This window comes from Mytilus edulis, chromosome 4 (assembly GCF_963676685.1).
Source record: "Mytilus edulis chromosome 4, xbMytEdul2.2, whole genome shotgun sequence".
Taxonomy (NCBI): Eukaryota; Metazoa; Mollusca; class Bivalvia; order Mytilida; family Mytilidae; genus Mytilus; species Mytilus edulis.
Window position 1 is genome coordinate 75,539,637 of NC_092347.1, and position 25,912 is coordinate 75,565,548.

A 25,912-nucleotide genomic window follows, 5' to 3' on the forward strand; every position below is an offset into this window, starting at 1 on the left:
CTGGTGACCTGGGCAACCAACCAAGATGGCTGCCATGGCTAAAAATAGAACATAGGGGTAAAATGCAGTTTTTGGCTTATATCTCAAAAACCAAAGCATTTAGAGCAAATCTGACATGGGATAAAATTGTTAATCAGGTCAATTTCTATCTGCCCTTAAATTTTCAGATGATTCGGACAACCAGTTGTTAGGTTTCTGTCCCTGACATGGTAATTTTAAGAAGATTTTGCCGTTTTTGGTTATTATCTTGAATATTATTATAGATAGAGATAAATTCACTCAGTAAACAGCAATAATGTACAGCAAAGTAAGACCTAAAAATAAGTCAACATGACCAAAATGGTCAATTGACCCCCTAAGAAGTTATTGCGCTTTATAGTCAATTTTTAACAACTTTCATTAAATTTGTAAATTTTTACCAGATTTTTCCACTGACACTGGGCCAGGTTTATTATAGACAGAGATAATTGTAAGCAGCAAGAATATTCATTAAAGTGAGATCTACAAACACATCACCATCACCAAAACCCATTTTCGTCATGAATCCATGTGTCCTTTCTTTAATACTCACAGACCAAGGTGAGGGACACAGGCTCTTTAGAGCCCTTAGTTTTTTTAGGGGATTAATATCTAACAGCATATTGTATTATTCAAAAGCAAAAATAACATTTTAAGTTCATTAACCCACATTCATTCTGTGTCACTTATTTAATCACAATCCAAATTCAGAGCTGTATCAAGCTTGAATGTTGTGTCCATACTTGCCCCAACTGTTCAGAGTTCAACCTCTGCGGTCGTATAAAGCTGTGCCCTGTTTTTATATAGATTAGAACATTGGTTATTCTGTTTGAATGGTTTTACTCTCATTATTTTTGGGGCCCTTTGTAGCTTGCTCTTTGGTTGGAGCCAAGGTTCCATGTTGATGACTGTACTTTGACCTCTAATGGTTTTACTTTTACAAATTGTGACTTCTATGGAGAGTTGTCTCATTGGCACTGACATACCAAATCTTCTTACATCTATTTACAGTAAGCCAACGTCTAAACTCCAATGTATACTTTAACTAATTTGGATATATTTAGTTATTGTTAAAAGTAGCTTTTAATGTTCAAAATAATAATCAATAGGACTTATGGAAGCAATTGTCTTTTCTTTAGGTTTTTGGTACATGATCCCAAGATAAATCATTGAAAATTCCCTCGCAGACTGCATGAAAACCCTTCCATATAAACTACTAACCTTTATTTCAAATTCCCTAAAACCTTTTATCTATCAATGTTGACAAAGTTTTAAATGGATGTAGGTACATTATAAAGATATTTATGTTCTATATATACTATAAACAAGGTCGTTATATACCTCTCAAGGTGGAATGTTAATGTACTTTTATTGGCAGGAGTCATACTTGGAGATGGGGGTCTACAGGTGGGGGTGCTATACATATAATGATTGTTAAATTAAATTTCTGACTTTATGTTATGTATTGATTGATTGTTGGTTATTTGCTTTAAATATCAAGTGGCAAATATTTCATACAGGTTCAATTCAATGAATTTAAAACAGATTATTTTTACAGTAACACACAAATACCTTACAAATTAGACATTAAGCCTTCTGCATAGCTGAGATCATGTTATATTTGAAGTCTGCGTATTCTTGTTTTGCCTGAAACAAGTCCAAAGTTTTTCTGTTTTTCAATCATCGAAGGCATTTGGTCTGTTATGATATATTAGTTTTATATTTCAGTTTAAGTACATAAGATAGACCTTTGATATTTGCTTCTCAATTGTGTAATAACATATATTTACATTAACAGTTGTCAAATTGTCTGAGACAAGTGAAACTCACATTAAGGACAACCAATTTAAGCTTCAATGCACTTGTCTTAAATGAACAAGTAAAAATTTCTTAACTGAATAGTCAATAGGAAATATTTCTCATGAATACTTTGTGTCTCTAAATTGATTAAATTCTGACATCATTGACACTTTGACAAATTGACTTATTTTTAATCTGCTAAAAATAGATCCTTTAATTCTATTGGCCAATCAGAATATGATTTGTTTCTTTCCCTCCAAACAGATTGTCTATTGTTAATGGCTAGAATTTTGGAATCATGGATTTGAACTATATTTCTGATCACAATGATCTTTGTTATAATTGTTGCAATTGGAAAATGATATGCTCTTGCATCTACTAAGCATTCATATACTAGTAAATATAAGGAGATGCCTTTATTACATTAGCTAACATGGCCCACAGGGCAAGATGAGCTATTGCCCTCACTTTGAGTCTTCTTCTGACATCTATCGTCTTTCATATTAAAATTTGTGTATCTAGTTTAAAGTTTGTGGTTTTTTTTCCATTCTGTTCGGCCACCGTAGCCAAAATTAAAATATATTGGATTGTATTTTAAAAGCTTATAGGAGTTATTACCGTTGGCTTGTATCTTTAAAACTATCAGTTTGAATTATCTGAAATGAGATAACAAATTATCATCTGGTCAATTTCTAATTGCTGAGAAACTTTCAGACGGGTTGTACAACCTGTTAAAGAGTTATTGCCCCTGAAATAATAAATGTTTATGAAATTTCTTAGTTTTTGGTTGTTATCGTGAAACTATTTAAGTCTTATATTTCAGAAATTTTTTACAGCTTATGTGTAAAATCTTCTAATTATAAGGCTCAGGACAGAATTTGTCAACTGATCCTATATTGGAGTTATTATTATACAGTAACCCTTGAAAGACTAATTTTATTAAAAACAAATTTTCTTCTTCAAAACTATGATAAACAGAAACTGAAGTGCAAAAATGCTCAGCAAAGTAACCTACCAATAATTCAATATGACTGAAATTGTCAATGTCAACCTTTGAATGACACTTTTTTTTAAAACATTTTTGGAAGAGAAACTATAATGATGAATATAGAGAAACTTAAACAACAACAAAACTGTTCAGCAAAGTAAGAACTGCAAATAATTCAACATGATTGAAATCGTCAATTAATCCTTTTTAGGAGTTATTGTCCTTCCATCAGTCCTTCGGTCCATCTTACATGTCTTGATCCTTCTGTTCATTCTGAAAGTATTTTCACATATAAGCAAGCTTGAGCTGGAGCATTGACCTGACCTCATATATATTCTTCTTTTACTTTTCTTCCTTTTCTTTCTATTGTTCCTTTTTTATTCAGTTTGTTTATGTCTCTCAATAAATTATAAGTTTTTGATCTGAATTATGTAATAATGAATTTAGATTTTTGCATGCTATGAAATTCTATTGACTTGGCCTATTGTATCTTAGGAGAAGAGATCTAAGTTTGAATGGCTTGTGTCTAATCCTTTTTGTGATATTTTGCAAATGAAATATGTTTAAATTAAATGCAAAAACTGAAAAACTAAACTTGGAAAATGAATAAAGTCATTTATCTAATTAAAAGGACAAGGTGAATAGAATAAAATTAAATGGATAAGCTGGTGTTTAGTTGTTAACAGTTGTAAAATAAATCCATTGGTTAGGTATTAACATTCCTAGTACAAATCTATATCCCTATAGAATGTAGATAATTTCTGAGGTCACCTGTACTTTTATATCTTGAATGGGAGAATATCTGTGTCACTGATAAATCTATAAATATTTATGTAAGTTATCATGTATTATATAACAGATTATTGTAGTAGTATGTTTATTTACCCCTATGTTCGTCAGGTGCGATGGATATTTTCCCCCTACTTATCATAAATTCGGACATGTAATATTAAACTTTGACTGGGATTGTTTTTAAAGTACAAAATTTGTTTATTGTCACGAATTCTGATTTATGATCACTGTAAAAGTGCATGCGTCCTTGATAAGGTGAAAATAATCTGGTGTGTTTTAAATTTGATTGCATAAAACTATATTAAATATATTCTTAAACAATTAACTTCCTGACAGACGTTTAGGTGGAGTTCCTTAAATATGATATTAAGTAGTATAATTGTTGTATTGTTACGATATTGTGACAAGTTTCCTCAAGTGGGTGATGTCACAATTACTTAAATGATAAATTTTTACTAAGTAGATGTACTAAATAAACTATTGCAAGAAGTTTCATAAAACAAAGATCCCAAAGTATTAATTATTTGTGACAAAAATAATGGTTATCTGAAACAGTTGCTGATCCTGTACTTTGAAAAAAAAAGGGGGGGGGGGTCAAGTAAGGGAAGTGACTTGTAGTAGTATGTCTATACATCAACCATATATGTAGCTCCACAAGGAGGTTAGCAGGTGCACTGGTCTGAGTTTGATAAGTACAATTTGCAAATATCATATGTTGTTATTTATACTATATATTCTGTTCAATTTTACTTCTTAGATTCAGCTAGAATCAGTACAAGATATATAAAATAGAGTCAAGAACATCAAAGATTTGATATAGAAAGAAGCGGTAAGATTTATTGATACTGCTTAACATTTTTGGTTTAGCCAATAGACTTAACAATCAAGATCTCTTCTCCCTCATCTTTCATACTTTTGTCTAAAACTTCCCAATCAGATCTCAACTATTTTTAGAACCACAAGTTTACCAAATAGGAGTCTATTTCTCAAAAAAAGTTACGACTAAGATTGATCTTAAGTATACTGAATTGTTCATGACTAATACGATCAATCTTAGTCCTAAGTAGTTTTGTGAAATCGACTCCTGGTCTTTGCATGGTCAGTATATGAGTGTTCCAAATGCATGTAAAAAAAAATCAATGGGCCTGAGGTCACAATGTTAATGTTTAAACCATCATTTTCATTTCTAGATGCCAAGATAGGGTAGGGAAATAAAATTACCCCTATGAACATGAATAGCATTAATTAAGAAAATGAGTATATATTCAATGATCTTGCCCTTTGAAATAAAGAACAAAATAATAGTTTGAAACATCATATTATTAGTATGAAATTGCAAAGCAGTAGTATTGGTTTTTGAGACTGGAGTTTTATCATTTCCTTTTGAGTTAGTGGCATTTAATAATGGAAACCAACTCCAAAGGAAATCTTGAATGATACTTTTGAGGGGGTACACAGGGGGTCCCTGATAATCCATTCCCCTTCTATTATACCCCATGCAACCAAGTTGCGGAGGGTATAATGTTTTTGACCCATCCGTCTGTCTGTCTGTCTGTCTGTCTGTCTGTCTGTCCTTATGTCTGTCTGTCAGTCCATCTGTCCATCAGTCTGTCAGTCCTGTTTCTTGTCATCCAAAGTCCTCTCAAAACACACAACAGAATTTCATGAAACCTTTTTAGATAATAAGATCATACTATGCAGATGTGCATATCGACAGGAAATTACGATTCAATTTTTTTTCTTTGAGTTACGCCCCTTTGAACTAATTTGCTTCAATATACTACTGCAACAGTTTGTCATCGCAACTTCTCTGAAACCACACAACAGATTTTCATTAAATCTTTTTAGATAAGAACATACTATGCAGATGTGCATTTTGACAGGAAATTATGATTCAATTTTTTTTCTAGGAGTTACGCCCCTTTGAAATTGTTTGTTTCAATATACTACTGTTACAGTTTGTCATCGCAACTCCTCTGAAACCACACAACTGAATCTCATGAAACTTTGTATATAATAAGGACATACTATCTAGATGTGCATATTGACAGGAAATTATGATTAAATTTTTTTTTCTTATGCAATTTTTTTTTCCAACAGTTATTTTCTTTCTCCAGTGACAATGTCGGGACATGGGGTATATGAGCGCGCTCACTAAGGTTCTTTAATTGAAGAAATAAAATTCATCAAAGAAACAGTTGTGTGTAAAATATGCATCCCCTGTACCAACTACATTGTACATATTTGAGGTTTGAATTGAATAGTTCTGGAAACTGTATCGTAAAGTTTTACTTTTAGTACACCAGACTGGTTGTTACTTGTTTTGCATTTCAGTAATCATACAAGAGTTCTCTCCCATCTAAATCTATTGGTGGATACTCCCAATAAAATGTTAACAAGTTAACAAGTTGATTTAATATTCTGTTTGACATTAAAAGTAATTAATCTTCTTGATTGATTAGTTAATGGGAAAATGAAGTGTTAAATTTTTATGTGTACATAACAAACACGTTTATTAATAATGCATATACAATTTATTTTGAAAACAGTAAACTAATTCAAAAATCCCTTTGAGAATCCTTCATCAACTAATTCATAAGCTCTAATAATTGAAGAGTTTTACTTAAAATTATCTTGATTGTATAAAAGATATTCTTTTATGGTTGTGGCCAGTAATCTTTTTGTTTGATGTTTAAGTTTGGTGCCAAAACAAATGACATATGACATCATACTGCATATTGTATGTGCAAAAGACTATAAGAACAACAGTTCATTGAATGTTTAATGTAACACAATTGAGAGTGCTGACCATAAGAGAAATAGGTTTAACTCAATATCAAGATTTCAAGCGATATCCAATTCTCACTCGTTATGAAACATATAATTATCAAATTTCAGCAGAGAAAAAAATAAGCATGAAGGTAAAGAGCTATACTATGACCAGTATAACTGCTTATGTATAGGTCAATTGAAATATGCTCAATCATAACTTAATTCTTCCTAATTTTATATGGATCCATTGTATGAAAGATAATGTTTTCCAGTTGCCCTTGCATTATCCTTACACTTCTGTTACTACAGGCCATCAAACTTCAGAAGGCAAAATAAACCCTGCTGACCTAACTACTGTGGATTCATTATTATTCGTTGGATACCAATTTTCGTGGATTTCGTTGATTTAGGTGAACCACATAATTAAATGTTCAACGAATGACAAATGTCCTAAAGTCTTGTATAAAGACTTCGGCAAAACCATGAAATTAAATGTCCACGAATATGCAAGTTTTCCTTCATCCACGAAAATTGGTGCCAACGAAAATAAATGAATCCACAGTATCCTATTTTGAAGTTACCCTTATCTGGAGTAAAAAATGATAGGTCTTTTAGTTCTGCGTTTCTGGTAATTCAAGAAATCTCTTGATAAGTTTTAGTTAGAATGATTGTAAATTACTGAGTTAGCTCCCATTAATTGTTAATTTCTAGTGCATTTCTACCAAATTATATCTCTTCATATACCAAAACAGGAAGAAGGAAACAAATGTTATATTCGTGTACCATTATTATATACATTTTTAACTAAAATAATGTAATCTTGAGGAGGACTGATTCTGAGGCAGATTGGGACTTAATTAAGTTTTGATTTTTGTGTAATTTAATTGCATCCAAAAAAGTATAAAAACTGGTAAATTTCCAAATTTGCTATTTCAGAAAATTTTATCCTTACATAATAATTAGCATTTAAAAATTAGGATTAAAATGCAAAGTCTGTTGTTCAAGTTCTGATCAAATTTCATTGTTTATCAGGATGAGTTGAGTGACTCTATATTTTTTAAAAGTGCATTGTATGCAAACACACTGCACATGACACAACCTTTAGGCATAGAGATAAGTTATGCGAGTGTTGACAAATTTATGTATCAATTAACCAGTTGTCACATTTATTTTTGTAATAAAAGTACACACCACATCTAGGAAAGGTAAAAATTAAGTGTACTTCATTATGATACATTGCAGATTTGTGATAAATCATAATTTAAACACCATTATTTCAAGATACAAAATAAATGAATTATTTTCTATCATTAATAAAATTTATATTGGAACATATAAATACAAAATTTAAATATTTTGTGTTATGTCCCTTGGAACATTATATTATGAATAAATTATACCAAATAAATTAGAATAAATGAATTGACAAATATGGAAAAAATGGACTTGTTTGAACTTAATTGTGCCTTTTTTTTTATTAATGAAAATATAAGAATTAAGGCTTTTACATAAATACTGGAAATTGTAAAGTTGATGTTTTACTGTATAAAGTATGGCATATATTAAAATACTACCAATTATATTGCTTCTTTTGCTCTTTTCAATGTTAGAAGCTTATTGTGCTCCATGCCACCCTTGTTGACCATGCATATGGTTAACCATGGTTCAAATTGTACCATGGTTAGAAACTGCACATTGACAGGGGGTGTGGCAACACCCACAGACGTTAACCAATCAGCACCCAACTGGTTACCATGCCATTGAACTAGAATAACTGTTGGTTTATCCAATACATACTTGGTAAAAGTAGATAGAATGCACAATAACAAAGATGTCACTAATAATAAATTGCCACACAAAGGTTCCTGGTTCGATTCCCATTCCGGGATGAAAATTTCAGAGACTGAATTTTCTGCTCTCCCTCGCAACCATTTGCCAGTATGGTCTTGAGGAATTGATGATAGTCCGTCGGAAGGGGACGATAAAAGGCTGACCCGTGTTAAGAGAAAGCCATATCTCTTGCACGTTAAAGACACCCTTGTAGATTTCAAAAAAGAACAAGCTAATGCTGCTACAGGCAGCAATCGCACCCGCAAAGTGGAAAGAGATTAATATAAGTTGCAAAACTTGTTTCCCAATCCTCTATAAATAAATATGTTTAAACTAATAAATTGCCTTCTTCCTTTTCCTTATGTTGTTTAAAAAAAAGCAGCAAGTAATTTAATTTTCTTAAAATTTAATTAGATAATCAATAAATTCTTTTTTCTTAGACTTTCCAAAAAACTGTCACTCACTTATAGTAATTCTAAATAATTTGTAACAGACAAGTTTGATTGAAACACTAAATTTGATTTTAAAGGACATTGTTCTTATAATTTTTATTGTACTTAACACGTCTCAGATTTTTTTTTCACATACATCAATAAAACAGTATTTTTTTTATTTGTAGCTAAGAATAATACTTTTGAATTAAAGTCACTGGACAAATTCAAACCAACCATATGCCTTGAATAATTATTTTACATTATAATATTTTCTTGTAATTTTGAAACCCGAAGAGACATTACTTTTACATTTTAATATTCATACATAGAAGTTGTAATTGATAATGAATATTTCACCAGCATGCTTTAAAACATAGTTGTCTAAAACAGATCAAAATTCAAAAATTAAACTATATAAATATACTAATGACTTTAAAGAAAACTCTGAAAATTTTAAACTTTATTAAAAGTTATTAAATATACAGGCACATTTTTTGTCCAAATGCAACCATAGCTCTCAATGAGTTGGAAGAGTTGTAGCCTCTCAATTAGTTTCCATATTAAATGACATGGCTTTTGAACCTTTTCTTATTACTGAGGTCTGGAGCCTCGGTGGCCAAGTGGTCTAAGTAGTTACTATTGTAATCACTAGCCAGTTAACACTGAGGTTGTGAGTTCGAACCTCACTCCTGTGGGTGCACTTGACTCCAATCTTAATTATCGAAGGTTTATGTTTTTCTCTAGGGACTCCAGCTTCCTCCATCAATAAAAACTGGCCGACATGAAATAGCCTATATGCGGTGCTTAAAAGTGGCGTTAAAACATGTGAGGTCTAGTCTATTTATAGATATTAGCCATGAGCATAATTCCCATTCTTAAGTCAGACTGGAGCCTGAAATGTTGACAGCTCATAACTTGATAGGGAAGTATTGAATGTCTGTAGAGGACTTGTATGTAGTCACAGGAAGAGATTGTAGGAGATTGGTCCTCTATAGACCACCAGAAATGCATGTCAAAGGTGGTCGTCACTTTAAGGTTATTTTTGAAAACAAGGGGAAGGTCATTCACCATAACGGTACAAATTCTTGTAGTTATCCATCATTGTAACAGACAAACAGACTCTTAAATATGTCTTCTTGAAACTGTGATCTGGTAGATATTCACGCTTCAGGTGACATTATGAGATATGACTTATAACACCTTAAGTGAACATTTATACTACTTATAGGTGGTATATTATTTATTAATGTCTTGGCATTTGAAAGTTTAGCAAATAAATCTTGTATCACTGAGTATTTGTATTTGTAGTATGTATGTAGATATAGAGATCAGATATATAGCAGGTCTTTTCATGTTTTATCACCTTTCTGTCTATGATTTGTTGGATATGAGTTACAGAGTTCCTTTAAGTACCAGGAGTAATCTTTTAAGACATAAATTATGGAAAGAAGAATACAATAGTTAGACATTTTTTTTATAAGATTTATATTCATATCAAATAATAAACTGAAAAGAAAATATGTAGAATTAAAAGCCCTTATATAAACATGTCAAATTTTGAGAACTGAATGTTTGGGACTGGAAACTTTCTCTACTCTATATTCCTTGCATTTGAATGTATAATACTGTACACTATTATTTATCTCAATTTGTTTAATTGTTATATTAACTTTTCACAAAATAATAAAAGTTGTTGTGAAGACTGGCTATTTAGTTTCCATACTTTGGATTTTAAAATCAACAATTTTTAATGTGCATATCACTTTTTGGGATAATAATACATTTTGTACCATATATAAAAATCTTAGTTTTGAGAGATTTATGTTTTTTATTATCTTGTTTTTGATGAAAATCACAGAATGGAGACAAAGATAATCTATTCAACAGAGCTTGGGGCATTGTAACCTTTTTAGATATACAAATTCTTATATGTATGCATATAAGAATGTTAAAATGACTGAATATATTGATGCAGTTTTTGTGTAATCTGTCATGAATGTCTCATAGAATGCTAGAAATAGGAATGCTAATCTGGAAGTGGTAACAACAACATTAAGAGCACATTTGTTTCTAACCTAAACGATGTAAACGATTAACGCGTAGTCGTTTAATCCATTTGTTTCTTACATTTTTTGGTCAACGTTGACATCGTTCACATAAACGATGTACGCGCAAAATAGTCGCGTAGTCGTTGATCGTTTATCGTTGAGACGTGTAAACGATAAATTTGTTTCTGCATCTGTCGTTTAAATAATTACGAGCACGTGTTGTTTTCGCAAAGTCCTGGTTATTTATTTCCCGCACTTTTACCTGTTTGTTTACAGTGCGTGAGTGTAATCTATTTCTGTCTGACTACCTGGGGTCGATAAAGTTTATTAAACGATGTATTTGTTTCTAGCAGCTTAATGTTTACTAAACGATAGTCATCGATGACAAAATTTCGGGTTAGAAACAAATGCACTCAAACTATTTGTTAAAATCTATATAATTCAGAAACAATTTGTCTCAGAAAGATATCCTATGTCTTGTTATTAAATCAGAGACCCTATGGTCTGAATTTTGTGTTGGGCATAGTTATGTACTTTGTCCTTGATTTTATTTTCTTGGTACAATGTATGCAAAAAAAGAATCTTTTTAATATGTCCGGTCTACGATAGTACAGGGGCATTATGTAATATTGGTCTGTGCCTTTTTATTAGTTTCGTTGTGTTTATTCTAAGTTCTGAATCTCATTTATATAATTCAGTCTAATCAGAAAAAACATACAAGACTTTCATCATGTCTACTTTTAATTTGTTTTTTTGTCTCCCTGAATTAATGTTAAGATTTGTAACAGGAGATATTTGGTTACTAAATGTTTAGATATTATATTTTTAGCAGTTCTACAAGGCCCATTGAACTTGGTTATGAATCAAGATGTGGAAGAGTGAATCAGGTAAGATAGACACAAATGTTGTGACTTCTTTTTCATCCATGGTTCCAATATGTTGTGGGGTTGATGTAAATACTTTTACTTATAAGCAAATGTTGTGGCTTCTTTAACATCAATTTATCAAATATGCAATGTTGCTGCATTGTTGTCTACAGTTGTTTTACCAAGGCTAAAATAATGTTGGGTCTTTAACCTATCTAATTGTTGTGGTGTTGTATTATTACTCCAACAGAAATGTGTGCTTGTTTGCTTTGCCTTTAATGTGTTAAGCCATGAAAAATGGCTTTGTTATGCATTGCCTTTATTGTGTCATGCTGTAACACATTGCCTTTATTGTGTCATGCCGTAAAACATTGCTGTTAGCTTTGACTGTATTGTGTCATGATGTAAAACATGGCTTTGTTCTGCTTTGTCTCTTATTTGTGTCATGCTGTAACACATTGCTCTGTTTACTTTGAATGTATTGTGTTATATGCTGTAACACATGGCTTTGTTGTCTTTATTGTGTCATGTTGTAACACATTGCTCTGTTTACTTTGAATGTATTGTGTTATATGCTGTAACACATGGCTTTGTTGACTTTATTGTGTCATGTTGTAACACATTGCTCTGTTTACTTTGAATGTATTGTGTTATATGCTGTAACACATGGCTTTGTTGACTTCATTGTGTCATGTTGTAACACATTGCTCTGTTTACTTTGAATGTATTGTGTTATATGCTGTAACACATGGCTTTGTTGACTTTATTGTGTCATGTTGTAACACATTGCTCTGTTTACTTTGAATGTATTGTGTTATGCTGTAACACATGGCTTTGTTATCGTTGTTGTGTCATGTGGTACATGTAACACATTGCTCTGTTGTCTTTGTCTTTGTTGTGTCATGTGGTAACACATTGCTCTGTTATTTGTTTGTCTTTATTGTGTCATGCTGTAACACATTGCTCTGTTGACTTTGTCTTTGTTGTGTCATGTGGTAACACATTGCTCTGTTATTTGTTTGTCTTTATTGTGTCATGCTGTAAACACATTGCTCTGTTTACCATGACTTTGTTTTAGACTGCTGTAACACATGGCTCTGTTTGCTTCGACTTTGTTGTGGCAAACTGAGACACATTTCTCCAGTAGCTAAGATATATTTGAGTAATTAATTTATTGGAATAGAAAAAAAGCAATGTTAAAATCTGAATTCTAAAATAGCTAAATAGATATCAAGAATTTGGATATAACATATTAACATATAAACAAAAATGTTAATCTTCTGATCTCCTTTTCTCTACTGATTAATGGCAGTGTACAGATTTTCCTGCAATGACAGCAACATAACAACACGACATTATCAAACATTTCTATAGAACAGTGTACAAACTTCAACAAAAGAAATGTGTCAATGCAATATATTAGCTCTAACTTGTCCTTTGAAAGTCTATATTTTCAAAAGCTGCAGATTCATTATATAGAAACTACCAAAGATCTGTAAGCTACTCCAAATACTACAAATGATAAAAAATAGCATTAGCATATGACATAAGACTATCAATGACGTTTTCTGTTATCATTGAATCTGTTAAACCCTACAAGAAGAGCAAATAGCAATATTTCATAACTGCATAATTCTGACATGATAAATTGTCTGTAAATTAACATTATTGTTATTCATGACTTTGATTGCTCATAAATCCTGATCTAGTTTACTATTTACATCATATTTTAATAGGCACCTCTTACATACATCATATGAGGCTCTAGAATTGATTTCATACAAGAGGAATTTTTTCAATGCTTGATAGTTTTTTCTGCTTGAAATATATAATCCCCACTCAAATTAAGATTAATATGGTATAGTACTTCAGTTCTGATTTGCTGTGTCATTATTTTAATGAGGTAGCAATTGGAAAAATGTTAGTATTTTTATTGACATATATCTTTAAAATGTCAGACGTAGTTTGCTTACCTTTTCAGGATTGTATTGCTTAACCCTTTTCTCAATGGAATTTTTGTTGCATACCTGATTTGCATAAGATTTTTCAATAAAATGCTGAAAATATGCTTTAAAGTAATAATACATTGCAAAAAACAAATATTTCATCAAATAATTTTAAGTCCAGATATTCTTATGTATATTCTTTTCATATTAGATACAAATTTTATTAAGTCTGATACAGAAATTGCATGGTCAAAGTGTTTCAACTGAGGTACTACACAGGCATCAAAAGGCGTCATTATGGAGTAAAGGGGGTGGCTTCAAAAGGCGTCATTATGGAGGAAAGGGTTAAAACAATCCTAGCATATTAGGTCGATACTAGGAATTATAAACCTGAAATAGTATATTGACTGAGGACAAAGTATGAGGTCTATACACTCCTTTAGATTGCTAATTCAAGTGCAGATTGGGGGGGGGGGGGGGGGGGTTGGAGCCTCCTTGTGTGGGGAAAATTTGGTTGATTATATAGGGAATCACGTCTGAAGCATGACTTTTTATCCTTCTTTATTTTTGCTAATTTTCATAAGTCAAATATTCAATAAAGTTCACCCAAAACCCAGGTTTTAACTATGGTTTATTATGACAAAAGGATTCCCTGCGGCTAAACAAAGCAAGTATAGTGAGCATGGTGCATTATGCAGGATCTGACAATTCTATGTACTGCATAATACAGTAATAATGGTAAATGGGATTGTGAAAGGTACAAAAGCAAGGAAAATTCATAAAAGCTTTACATACAGGTTGATATAAGCAGGGATACAGTTTTTCATATCTTTGGGTTGTTTCTCTTTACAAAAAAATCTGAAATTGGAAAAAAGTCAGTACTTATAGACAGTTGAATTGTGGGGAACAATTATTTGTATCCCCCTCCATGATGGAGTAAACATTCTTTTTCCCACCTGGCTGATCATTGTACACACCTTCCCATTGGGAAACTAATCAATATTTTTCCAATACTCTGTTAGTGTGGTCTCTTTGATAAAATGCTACTGTAAAGCAGTTCTTGTGCTGTAAATTTGTACTTATCCAGAATTATAATGAATAATTTGAGGTAGACCCAGGTTTATAATTGAATGATTGGAGGCAACCCAGTTTATAACTGAGTGCTTGGAGGCAGACCCAGTTTATAATTGAGTGCTTAAAGGCAGACCTAGTTTATAATTGAGTGATTGGAGGCAGACCCAGTTTATAACTGAGTGCTTGGAGACAGACCCAGTTTATAACCGAGTGCTTGGAGGCAGACCTAGGCTTATAATTGAGTGCTTGGAGGCAAACCCAGTTTATAATTGAGAGCTTGGAGACAGACCCAGTTTATAATTCAATGATTGAGGCAGACCCAGTTTATAATTCAATGATTGGAGGCAGACCTAGTTTATAATTGAATGATTGGAGGCAGACCTAGTTTATGATTGAATGATTGGAAGCAGACCCAGTTTATGATTGAATGATTGGATATGACCCAGTTTATGATTGAATGATTGGAGGTTACCTAAGACCCAGTTTATGATTGAATGATTGGAAGTTACCTAAGACCTACTTTATAATTGAATGATTGGAGGTTACCTAAGACACAGTTTATGATTGAATGATTGTAGGCAGACCCTGTTATAATTGAGTGCTTGGAGGCAAACCCAGTTTATGATTGAGTGCTTGGAGGCAAACCCAGGTTTATAATTAAATGATTTGATGAAGACTGGGTTTATTATTGGATGATTGGAGGTAGACCCAGTTTATGATTGAATGATTGTAGGCAGACCCAGTTTATGATTGAGTAATTGGAGGTAGACCCAGGTTTATAATTGAACAGACCGAGTTTATGATTGAATGATTTGAGGCAGACTGAGGTTTATGATGGAATGATTAGAGGCAGACCTAGTTTATGATTGAATGATTTAAGGCAGACACAGGTTTATATTTAAATGGTTAGAGGCAAACCCAGTTTATAATTAAATGATTAGAGTCAGACCTAGTTTATGATTGTATGATTGGAGGCAGTGATTGATTAAGAAGAATTGTAGATTATGTTTTTTAAATGAAGGATTTTGAGTACGATTTTGTGACTTTTAGGACAAATTAAGGACAGACCATTTCTTGACCTTTAACTTATTTGATTATTATTGTTCAATGTCTTTCTGTTATCTGAATCTTGTATTTAGTCAATCTATATCTTTGGGTTGCTGTTTCTTTGACACATATCAAACCATTCATTTTCTTCTTATACAAATTTAATTTCATATCAACTGCTGTATTTTTTCATGTTGATATTATTGTGCATAATGTCATCCAATCTTTTTTCTAGTGCTTATTCATTTGATGTGAAATCCAGTTATAAATTGTGCAGTTCGTCATATTTGAATGATAGACATTTACAGTCAATTTGGAAAGAACTGAAGCTATCATTTTATTCCATTATTTTGATTACAGAAAATGTTCTTGAAAGGTCTAACTTTGTTGAAACGACCACACAGAATAATTAGAAAACAAACTATGCTGTCAATTCATTTGACAATCATTCCCTTATACAGTTATCTAGTTCTTTAAGTGTATGCTATGGTTAAATTAGAGTACATATATGCCACTGGCGTTTGCAATATTCTCCAGTTTCAAACACATATTGATCAAAATAATTTCTATTACCCCACATCTTAGGTTTATAAAATGTTGCTTTTATTGATAAAATAAATAGGTCAAGGGTTCAACTACAGTACATTTTATTATATTAAGAAGGCTCATCTGATTGGTGTTTTTTTAGGATCCTACCAATTCTCCCTAATTATAGCATCCTAGAAAAAGAATGGTTAAAATGGACAATTTTTATTCAGTAATTTATTGCTTCAGACAAATTGCTATAGCATTTTATTTTATGTGATTTATTGGGAACCAGTGGTTATAATGTTTTGTGCTGAATTGGAGAAAACTTTATTAGAAAGGAAAGCTGTGTTTACTTCAGACAACAAATCGTGGTTACAGTTTACCACAACTTTAAATGGTAATTTTGTTGTTGTATACCTTTAATTGTGGATCTCTTTGTATATTTTTGAGACTTGTTGTGTTAAAATTATGATGGATTGTGTCTGGATATTTAAGAAGAATGTATGGAATCTTTTAAAGCATGTTATTCATACACAATACAATGTATTTCTTGTTTATAACCAAATCCATCTTAATTTGTCCACAGCATTGAATAATGCATAAATTTCATACTTTTTTTATTTAACAGGAATAAAAAATATAGTTGATAAAAGTCAACTGTTGTTTTGAAAATCTTCTATATTGCAATAAGGTATCACTTCTTTTTAACTTCATGTTCTGCCCCCTAAATAAATCAAAGTTTGTTTTACTATGTTGAATGTGTCTTTTTGATAAAACTTGAAATTAAGGATACAGTAGATACAATTAAGACTGCCTTATATCTAGAATTACATCTAGAAATTGGTATTAATGAAAGTTGGTTGAGAACAAAGCTTAATGACAAAAGGAATAATTTCAGCTATCCAATTGTGAACTTTCTATTTTTATGTAGCAACCTTCATATGGAGGTATACATCCTAGGTAATATGATATTCCAGATCTAACATTTCCTATCATGATTACAAGAAAGTTGCTGATTATGAGGAAACTATTTATTATGAGATTGAAGTCATCCCTTTGAATTTTACAAATTCCATCACAAGTTTGTTGACCATTATGGAATATCTGTTTCACAGATGATGATGGATATGTTCCAATTATTGAAACCACAATCTCACCCTTTACTTGAATGTGACAACACTGAATTAGACTTGACACCAAATTTGTACCTACATGAGCTATACTGATGATGCCAAATGATTACCATAATCTATTTACCCTTATAGAGCACCCGAGATATGCACTGCTGGTTTAGGTCGGTTGTGTTGCTTAGACTTTAAGTTTTTTTTATGGTGTTGTGACTGTTGGTTGTCTTTCGGTTTTTGACATTGGATTTTTATTTTGCTTTGACTTTTAAATTTTAACAGCCGTTTCAACTATCTTCTGTCTTTCATGCTAGGTAGACACTGAAACATGTATCATGGTATCTTCTATCATATTTGATAATACATTGTTCAGCTTTATGCAGGCAATGAAACATGTCAAATAGGACCCACTTGGTTGTTTTGCTCAGTGAAATAGAAAGTTAATTCATGTGCAGCGAATAAATGCACATGCAAAACACTTTAGTATGCATAAATGGCAATTAAAATTGAATAGCATGTGTTGGTGAAAAAAGTTTTGAAAAAACTTGTTTTATTGTAAATCCAAGTGTGACGTTGGTTTTATTACATAGTACACATCTTATTTAGAGTGAACATCTTTGATCTTTGAATTGCAGAAATAATTTTTTAAGCTAATTTTAATTGTTTTTGCTTCATCATTGCAGCCATTTTGAATTGATCTATTCAGTCTGGTATTTGAATTATGACATAATTTACAAATATTTTGACTACAGAATATGTACACTAGAATAGGTAAGCGAGTACATATTTCTATTATTTTGTAAAAAAAACATAGTTTGATGCATACAGTTTGCCAAATAGAAAGATGAAAGGAGTGCTTCAACAAACACTGAGTAAGAATATCATTATTGTGAACACTATAGAAAAAATTAACATAAATGCTTAATTATGAAGAGAAGCCATGATGGTATGTTTGAATTTGTTCCAGGTGTTCCTAAATGAGGAAAAACACAACTTTTAGTTCTTTGGATAGAAATATAAGGAGGTAGTGCTAATTAAAATTGTTTGAGAGTTCAACAAGGAATTTTAGATATTTCCAACATTCCAGAAATAGAGAAGTTTTAATGATCTACAGATTGTGAATATAATATCAACTATTCACCAGTCATTTATATATTTTTCAATTATATTCATAATAACGTACAGACAGTACACAAGGTCAGTCATATCTTCAGGGGCCCACGGACCCAGGCTTACTCCATAAAAAAATTGACTGTCATTCTGTCAAGATATAGGAAAAGTGTTTGTAGAGGGTTTTTTATCAACCGTCATCCAATCAATTTCGAGCTGTGAAAATAATAATTTGGGAAAAAAATCATTACAAAAACCAGGCTGTTAATTTCATGCATTAGATGTGTGTTGTTGTCTAGAGAAATGCAGTGCTTGATTCAAAACAGTTCTAAAGGCAAATCAAATATGTAGTTAATTTAATACATCACAGAAAGCCGAAAATCTCTAAAATGATGTGCCAAATTTGGCTCAGCTAGACTATCTATATCAGATGGTTGAAAAATATTCAATGTTCAATATTTCAAGAAGAGAAAAATAACCAAATCAACGGTTTCAACATTGGAATGCTGATTACTGGTATTGAGCTGGTGATACCTTAGCTACTATATATCTCTAAATCAAATGTTTCCATCCTTTCTGCTATATGTCTCTGTAATCAAAGGTTTCCAGCCTTTCTGCTATATGTCTCTGTAATCAAAGGTTTCCAGCCTTTCTGCTATATGTCTCTGAATTAAATGTTTCCATCCTTTCTGCTATATGTCTCTGTAATCAAAGGTTTCCAGCCTTCTCTGCTATATGTCTCTGTAATCAAAGGTGTCCATCCTTCTCTGCTGTATATGTCTCTGTAATCAAAGGTTTCCAGCCTTTCTGCTATATGTCTCTGTAATCAAAGGTTTCCAGCCTTTCTGCTATATGTCTCTGTAATCAAAGGTTTCCAGCCTTCTCTGCTATATGTCTCTGTAATCAAAGGTTTCCATCCTTCTCTGCTGTATATGTCTCTGTAATCAAAGGTTTCCAGCCTTTCTGCTATATGTCTCTGTAATCAAAGGTTTCCAGCCTTGCTGCTATAGATCTATGTAATCAAAGGTTTCCATCCTTCTCTGCTGTATGTCTCTGTAATCAAAGGTGTCCAGCCTTTCTGCTATATGTCTCTGTAAACAAAGGTTTCCATCCTTCTCTGCTACATGTCACTGTAATCAAAGGTTTCCATCCTTCTCTGCTGTATGTCTCTGTAATCAAAGGTGTCCAGCCTTTCTGCTATATGTCTCTGTAAACAAAGGTTTCCAGCCTTCTCTGCTATATGTCTCTGTAATCAAAGGTTTCCATCAGTGTCTCTGCTGTATGTCTCTGTAATCAAAGGTGTCCAGCCTTGCTGCTATAGATCTATGTAATCAAAGGTTTCCAGTCTTTCTGCTATATGTCTCTGTAATCAAAGATTTCCATCCTTCTCTGCTGTATGTCTCTGTAATCAAAGGTGTCCAACCCTCCTGCTATATGTCTCTGTAAACAAAGGTTTCCAGCCTTCTCTGCTATATGTCTCTGTAATCAAAGGTTTCCATCCTTCTCTGCTGTATGTCTCTGTAATCAAAGGTGTCCAGCCTTTCTGCTATATGTCTCTTTAATCAAAGGTTTTCAGCCTTGCTGCTATAGATCTATGTAATCAAAGGTTTCCATCCTTTCTGCTATATGTCTCTGTAATCAAAGGTTTCCATCCTTCTCTGCTGTATGTCTCTGTAATCAAAGGTTTTCAGCCTTTCTGCTATATGTCTCTTTAATCAAAGGTTTCAAGCTTTGCTGCTATAGATCTATGTAATCAAAGGTTTCCACCCTTTCTGCTATATGTCTCTGTAATCAAAGGTTACCAGTCTTTCTGCTTTATGTCTCTGTAATCAAAGGATTCCAGCCTTGCTGCTATAGGACTCTGTAATCAAAGGTTTTCAGCCTTGCTGCTATATGTCTCTGTAATCAAAGGTGTCATGCCTTGCTGCTATATGTTTCCCTAATCCAAGGTTTCCTGTCTTACTGCTATATGTCTCTGTAATTGAAGGTTTCCAGCATTGCTGCTATAGGTTAAATAGAGAATGGAAATGGGGAATGTGTCAAAGAGACAACAACCCGACCATAGAACAGACAACAACAGAAGATTCCCAATAGGTCTTCCCCGAAGTCGTCCTTCAGCTGGCCCCTAAACAAAAATATATAATCTACTGTTATACCAATGTCCAAGGTTAGGGGGAGGGTTGGGATCCTGCTAACATGTTTAACCCTGCCTCCTTATTTATGTATGTGCCAGTGTCCCAAGTCAGGAGCATGTAATTCAGTGGTTGTCCTTTGTTTATGTGTTACATACATTTGTTTTTCTTTCATTTTTTTATATAAATAAGGCCGTTTGTTTTCTCGTTTGAATTGTTTTGCATTGTCTTATCGGGGCCTTTTATAGCTGACTATGCGGTATGGGCTTTGCTCATTGTTGAAGGCCATACGGTTACCTATAGTTGTTAATGTCTGTGTCATTTTGGTCTCTTGTGGACAGTTGTCTCATTGGCAACATATCCATAAAAATGAGGATGTGCTATTCCGTTTCAAATAAGTTTTCTACAGGTACAACCAAACTTCAAAACCAAATCTTTATATCTATGTAAAAATTTAGTAAAGGTTTTAAGTAATTTATGGTAACGATATCCCTGGTTTAATAATTTACCAGTAATACATAGGTTGCGTTTGTTAAAATCAAAAACGTCACAACAGACACGGGCATAGTGAACAAGTTGTGAAATATAAACACCGTAAGAATGATGCCAAAGGAACATCACCATCTAAAAATGAAAAATTAACAATAGGGAACGAAAAATCGTCTCTTTTGTCGTAAATTTTAGTGTGGAGTTTCCTGTTTAAAACCGAAATATCTATATCCAGGAAAGGACAGTTATTACCGAATAAATTTGATTTATTTAAAGTAAGTTCCTAGGGGTAAATTTCAGCAGTATATTGAGAAAATTCTTGATTATTTAACGAAAAAATATCATCAAGATAACAGTAAGTGTTGTTGAATTTATCAATTAAATGCAATTTCGTGGGTCTTTAATACCGAGTTTAGTCATGAACTGTGATTCGTAACAGTACAAAAACAAGTCTGCTATTAAAGTTCAAGTCTTGTTATAAAAAAGGTCTCTGTAGTTCAGGGTTTTAGTTGATGCAGCACAAACATTGCCATCATAATATTTCTAGTCTTGATTCAGTACAAAACTTGTTTATTTACAGTGTATCCTGTCATTTTTCAAAAGTGCATAATACTGTCAACTCAAAATCGGTGAAGATCTAATAATATCTGAAGCCGAAGGTATCTAATGGCTTTTGCTGTTCAAGGTTTCAGATGTCAAAGTTAAACATATTTGTGAGCACTGAACATTCTTCTGTCACCTTGGGCAGTGGTATATCACATTTTGATTGAAGGGACAGCCAAAATATTGATATTGATCGAAGTAGGAAAAAGGATATGCATGCACAATTCAGGATGAATTAAACTTTTATTAGATATATCTTATTCATTGCATTTGACATTTGCAAAATGAACTGAAAATTTTGAAATTGCTTTATTACATAATTTTATATTTTTTGCAGAAGAAATGAATTAATAAACTATTAAATAGAGCACAAGTACAACCCAATGCTTATAGTGTTTGAGTTTCTTTTAGGATTTACCTTATCAATGACTTTTGTTTCAGAATTATTTTACTCAAAGATTCTTTTCCAATGGCAACATTTTTTTCAAGGGCCTAAATATCATGACTCACGGTCAAAGGGACTACAAAGAGTATTGAAAGTAGGCGGTCATTACCAAAAGGAATACCAAGTACAGGATATTTTTTATTAGATAGTCGCCTTAAGGACAATACACTTTGAAGTCAGTGACCTGCCCCAGTACAGTGCTTACAGTGCCAAGACGTCAGCATAATCAATAACAGCTACAGAGAATAGGCAAAATAACATACAATGATGTAACATCTATTGGATTTCGTTCTTGATAAGTACACAATTGATATCATTACTCTTCATATTTATTGAGTCCATTTTAATCAGATTTCTTATTACCAAGTAAAGTTCAGTTTAGAATCGTTCTTTAAAGAAAACAGAATGTTATTAGGTGCAAAAATAGATGTGTGGAGGATAAGGTTCCCAATGACATTGACAATGTTGAGATAATAAATTAAAAAAAAAAGTAAAAGCTAATGTGCTAGAACATGTTAATGATGTTAACTTCATTATGATTTAAACAGGTTAAACTAATGCTGTGTAGTGTTTTGAGGAAAGCTTGTTTGTCTTTTTCTCTTATATGTCCAATAAATTACATGCTGTTATCACTGTTTTTCTTCAATACTGTGATTTGTTTTGGGAAATGTTGTCCGTTTTCCTAGTGTTTTGAGACATGTTGTGTGTGACTATTTCTCCTATGGCCATGAGCACTGTTGTCTATAGCTATTGTCCCTAAGTGTTTTGATGAATGTTGTGTCATTGTATGTCTTAAATTCTCTTATGGCCATTATAATAAGTCATACTTTTGGTTGTTTTCCATCATCTTTGGGATTTGATTGCCTTTATGGTATTTTCCTTTTTATATATGAATAAAAGGATAAAAGCTAAATGCTTATTATATAGAATTGCTTTTTATTGTTTTATACAGATTTTGTAATTTGTTGATATTAGTGATAGATTATCTTCTATTAACAGTCACATTAAGTAGCAATTGTATAATTTTGAATGACATTTCATACCACTTCTTGATGCCATGTCAAGTATTATTCTATAACATTTTCTTCAAACATGCTCAGATAAGTATGCTGTCATTCCACTATTTGACAACATACATGTACTTAAGTGAACTGTATTGGCCTATCTCATAAATTATCTTATAGTAGGCCTTTTCACCACTTCAAAGTGTTCTCATAGCTCATTCTTCTTTTCCTTATAACATGCATGTTGCCTTTCATGCAAAAACATTTCTTTGATGCCACTACCTGAAATTAAGTTCATAATCATGGTAAACTTTTATACTGGCCGCACATCAGTACTTAATTAGTATGTCTCTACTTGTATTAACTTTCAATATCATTAACATTAGCTAATGATCATTATCATAATCATCATTATCCCAATCATTGTTAACCAAATCATCATTTCAAGTCACTTGACTTTCTCATTTAACAGTGACATTGAGCTGTAAAAGTACATTGTCTGATTTTTTTTGTAGAAATCTATAAATGGTATAATTGGGTTTTGTATTTCAAAGCAGTTTAAAAAAAAATCAGGGGAAGTAGATGACAGCATTGCAATTCCAAACTCAATAAATCATATATATGGAAATTATTCTGCAGAATATTTTATTTTATTTTATTATGAGCTTTTGAATCTTACACTTTTTTTTTAATTTATGCTATAATTCTATTGATTTTTAATGATATAATAAATATACTAGTCTGGTTTTTTAAAATTTATTTCAACTTTTTTAACTGGTTTTAGCTTCAAATAATCATTAAGTGAAAAATCTTATAGCTTGGCATATAGTGGTTCATGAAATCACTTACAAAAATTGGAGCTTGTTGAGATGGTGCCATGTCCAGATAGCTTTGGAAATAATTTACAAATAGATTATCTCTTAGTTTTTGGGTAATTTTACATTCAAGGAGGAAGTGTTTTTAATCCTCTAGCAATTGGCACATTTTACATATATTATCCCTCCAAAGCATTTCATAATTAAGCCACTTTGTTCTATTTTTACATTACATATGGTCACTAATTCTCAACTTAGTGAAGCATTTTCTAATAGAAAATTCATTGAAAGCTTAATAAAATTCTCTATCCAAGCTAATTTTGAATTTGTGTAAAGTGAACTTTTTTTTTTCAGCATAGCTTTTTCTATTTTCCAAAAATATTTTTATGTAGACAAATGTTTCTTCTTACTACTTATTAAGGCATTATTTGATCAAGTTTTCCACTTTATGCCATTTTACTACCAGTGCCTAAAATAATTGTCTGATTGGTTGTCAGGATGAATTTTTGAAAGTTCAATAAAACAACAATTATTGGCTCAGACTAGAAATTCTCAGAAGTTTAAGACATAAAATTTGAATTTTTTGGAATTCAGATTTATTTCAAAAAGAATAAATCTGTCATCTAGAATTTATTTAGCAGAGTTTAAGGAGGTGAGCAGTGTGCCTGACTTCTCTTCTTATAGGACATTTTCATCAAGAGGATAATTAAAACGCCTAGATTCTACTTCATAAAATAAAGTCTAATAAATTTACAAGTGAAAAGTGCATTTTAAGAACAACACAAAATTATTGGTAATGTGAAAATTTTGCTAATGTTATTGTATTAACATTTAGCATTAAAATAAGAAAATTAGAATGGAACGTGTCAAGCAAGATAGGCAGTATTCAACCATAGATATAAATAGATACAGCCATGCATCAACAGCTGTCAACATGCACAGCTGGAAAATAAATATGTTGATCCATATGTAAAATTATCCCTAGATGCTCTAAGAATGTCTTATTTGGCAAGTTCAACTTTAAAAAAATGAGTTTGAATATTCAGTTTTAAAGGTTACTACAGAAAAAAGCTTTCCCACTCATGAAATTATTAAAGGGTTGTTATGTGGCATTTAAAAAAAGGAGGAAAACCTGCCAAAACATCTGAATTGATGAAATGTTGCATATGATGGAACCAGTTTTATCCTGCTAAACAACCTGCACTTTAACGTCCACCTTACATGTAAAGGGTATATAAAAACGGAATGCAGTTATTTCAGCAATGTTTATCTAACCTTATTTGATTATTGGTGTGACATTTATTAGAATTTGTATTGTACATTTGTTTCCCACATGTCAGTAACATCAACAAGATTGCACAAAATGTCTTAACACTTATCTAAAAGTCAAATTATTTATATATATATTGCATAATGAATCTTGTAGATATCAAATTATGTGAGACCATCTTTCATCATTATCCTACCCCTACATTTTGTTATAAGTACATTCAGCCTATAATACAGCATATAGTAAATCATTGGAACAATTTTCTAGATAAAATTAGGAAAGAAATAGCTGTTCAAAATTATACAGTATATCAAATATGACCGAAACCTAGCTGCTGTATATAATTAACACCTGAGTCTCAAATTCATATTCCAATCATATAGATATTATGTCATGTCGGACTTCCTTAAAAGAACAGTAATAAATCCCCCTTCCGCAGTATTTAGAGAACTCATAAAGAACTTTTCTATCAGAATTTGCTGATTTGACAAATCTAATACAGAGAAAATATTGGATGCCATTACTAATGCACATCAATAATGGAAAATGAAAAATGAACATCCAATTTTTTTAGTTGCCAATGAGATTTAGAATAAAGAGAAATGACCCAGACTCATCTATCTTTGTGGTGTGCCAATAATTTGTGACTCAAGTTGAAGATAATAGCTAGTGGTATTGTTATTTAGTTTGGTATATATATTGAAATCAATAGAGAAATGACAGAAAAACTTGACACTCCTTGTTTCTGTAGATAATTAGACGTGTCACACTGTCTGT

General features: G+C 31.9%; 1 protein-coding gene across 9 annotated transcripts in view; it reads left to right on the forward strand.

Annotated features, from left to right (window-relative positions):
• The window catches only part of LOC139520536 (vitamin D3 receptor-like), a 147,409-nt gene that overhangs the window by 43,796 nt on the left and 77,701 nt on the right, over positions 1–25,912 (forward strand). For 4 of the 9 annotated variants that reach the window (XM_071313256.1, XM_071313254.1, XM_071313255.1 and 1 more), the window contains 2 exons: positions 4,356–4,427; positions 11,512–11,569. In XM_071313256.1, the coding sequence (XP_071169357.1) occupies positions 11,551–11,569 (19 nt within the window). In that variant the 5' untranslated portion in view covers positions 4,356–4,427; positions 11,512–11,550. The remainder of the gene's footprint in view (positions 1–4,355; positions 4,428–11,511; positions 11,570–25,912) is intronic. The other 5 variants (XM_071313261.1, XM_071313260.1, XM_071313263.1 and 2 more) reach the window with 2 other exon arrangements.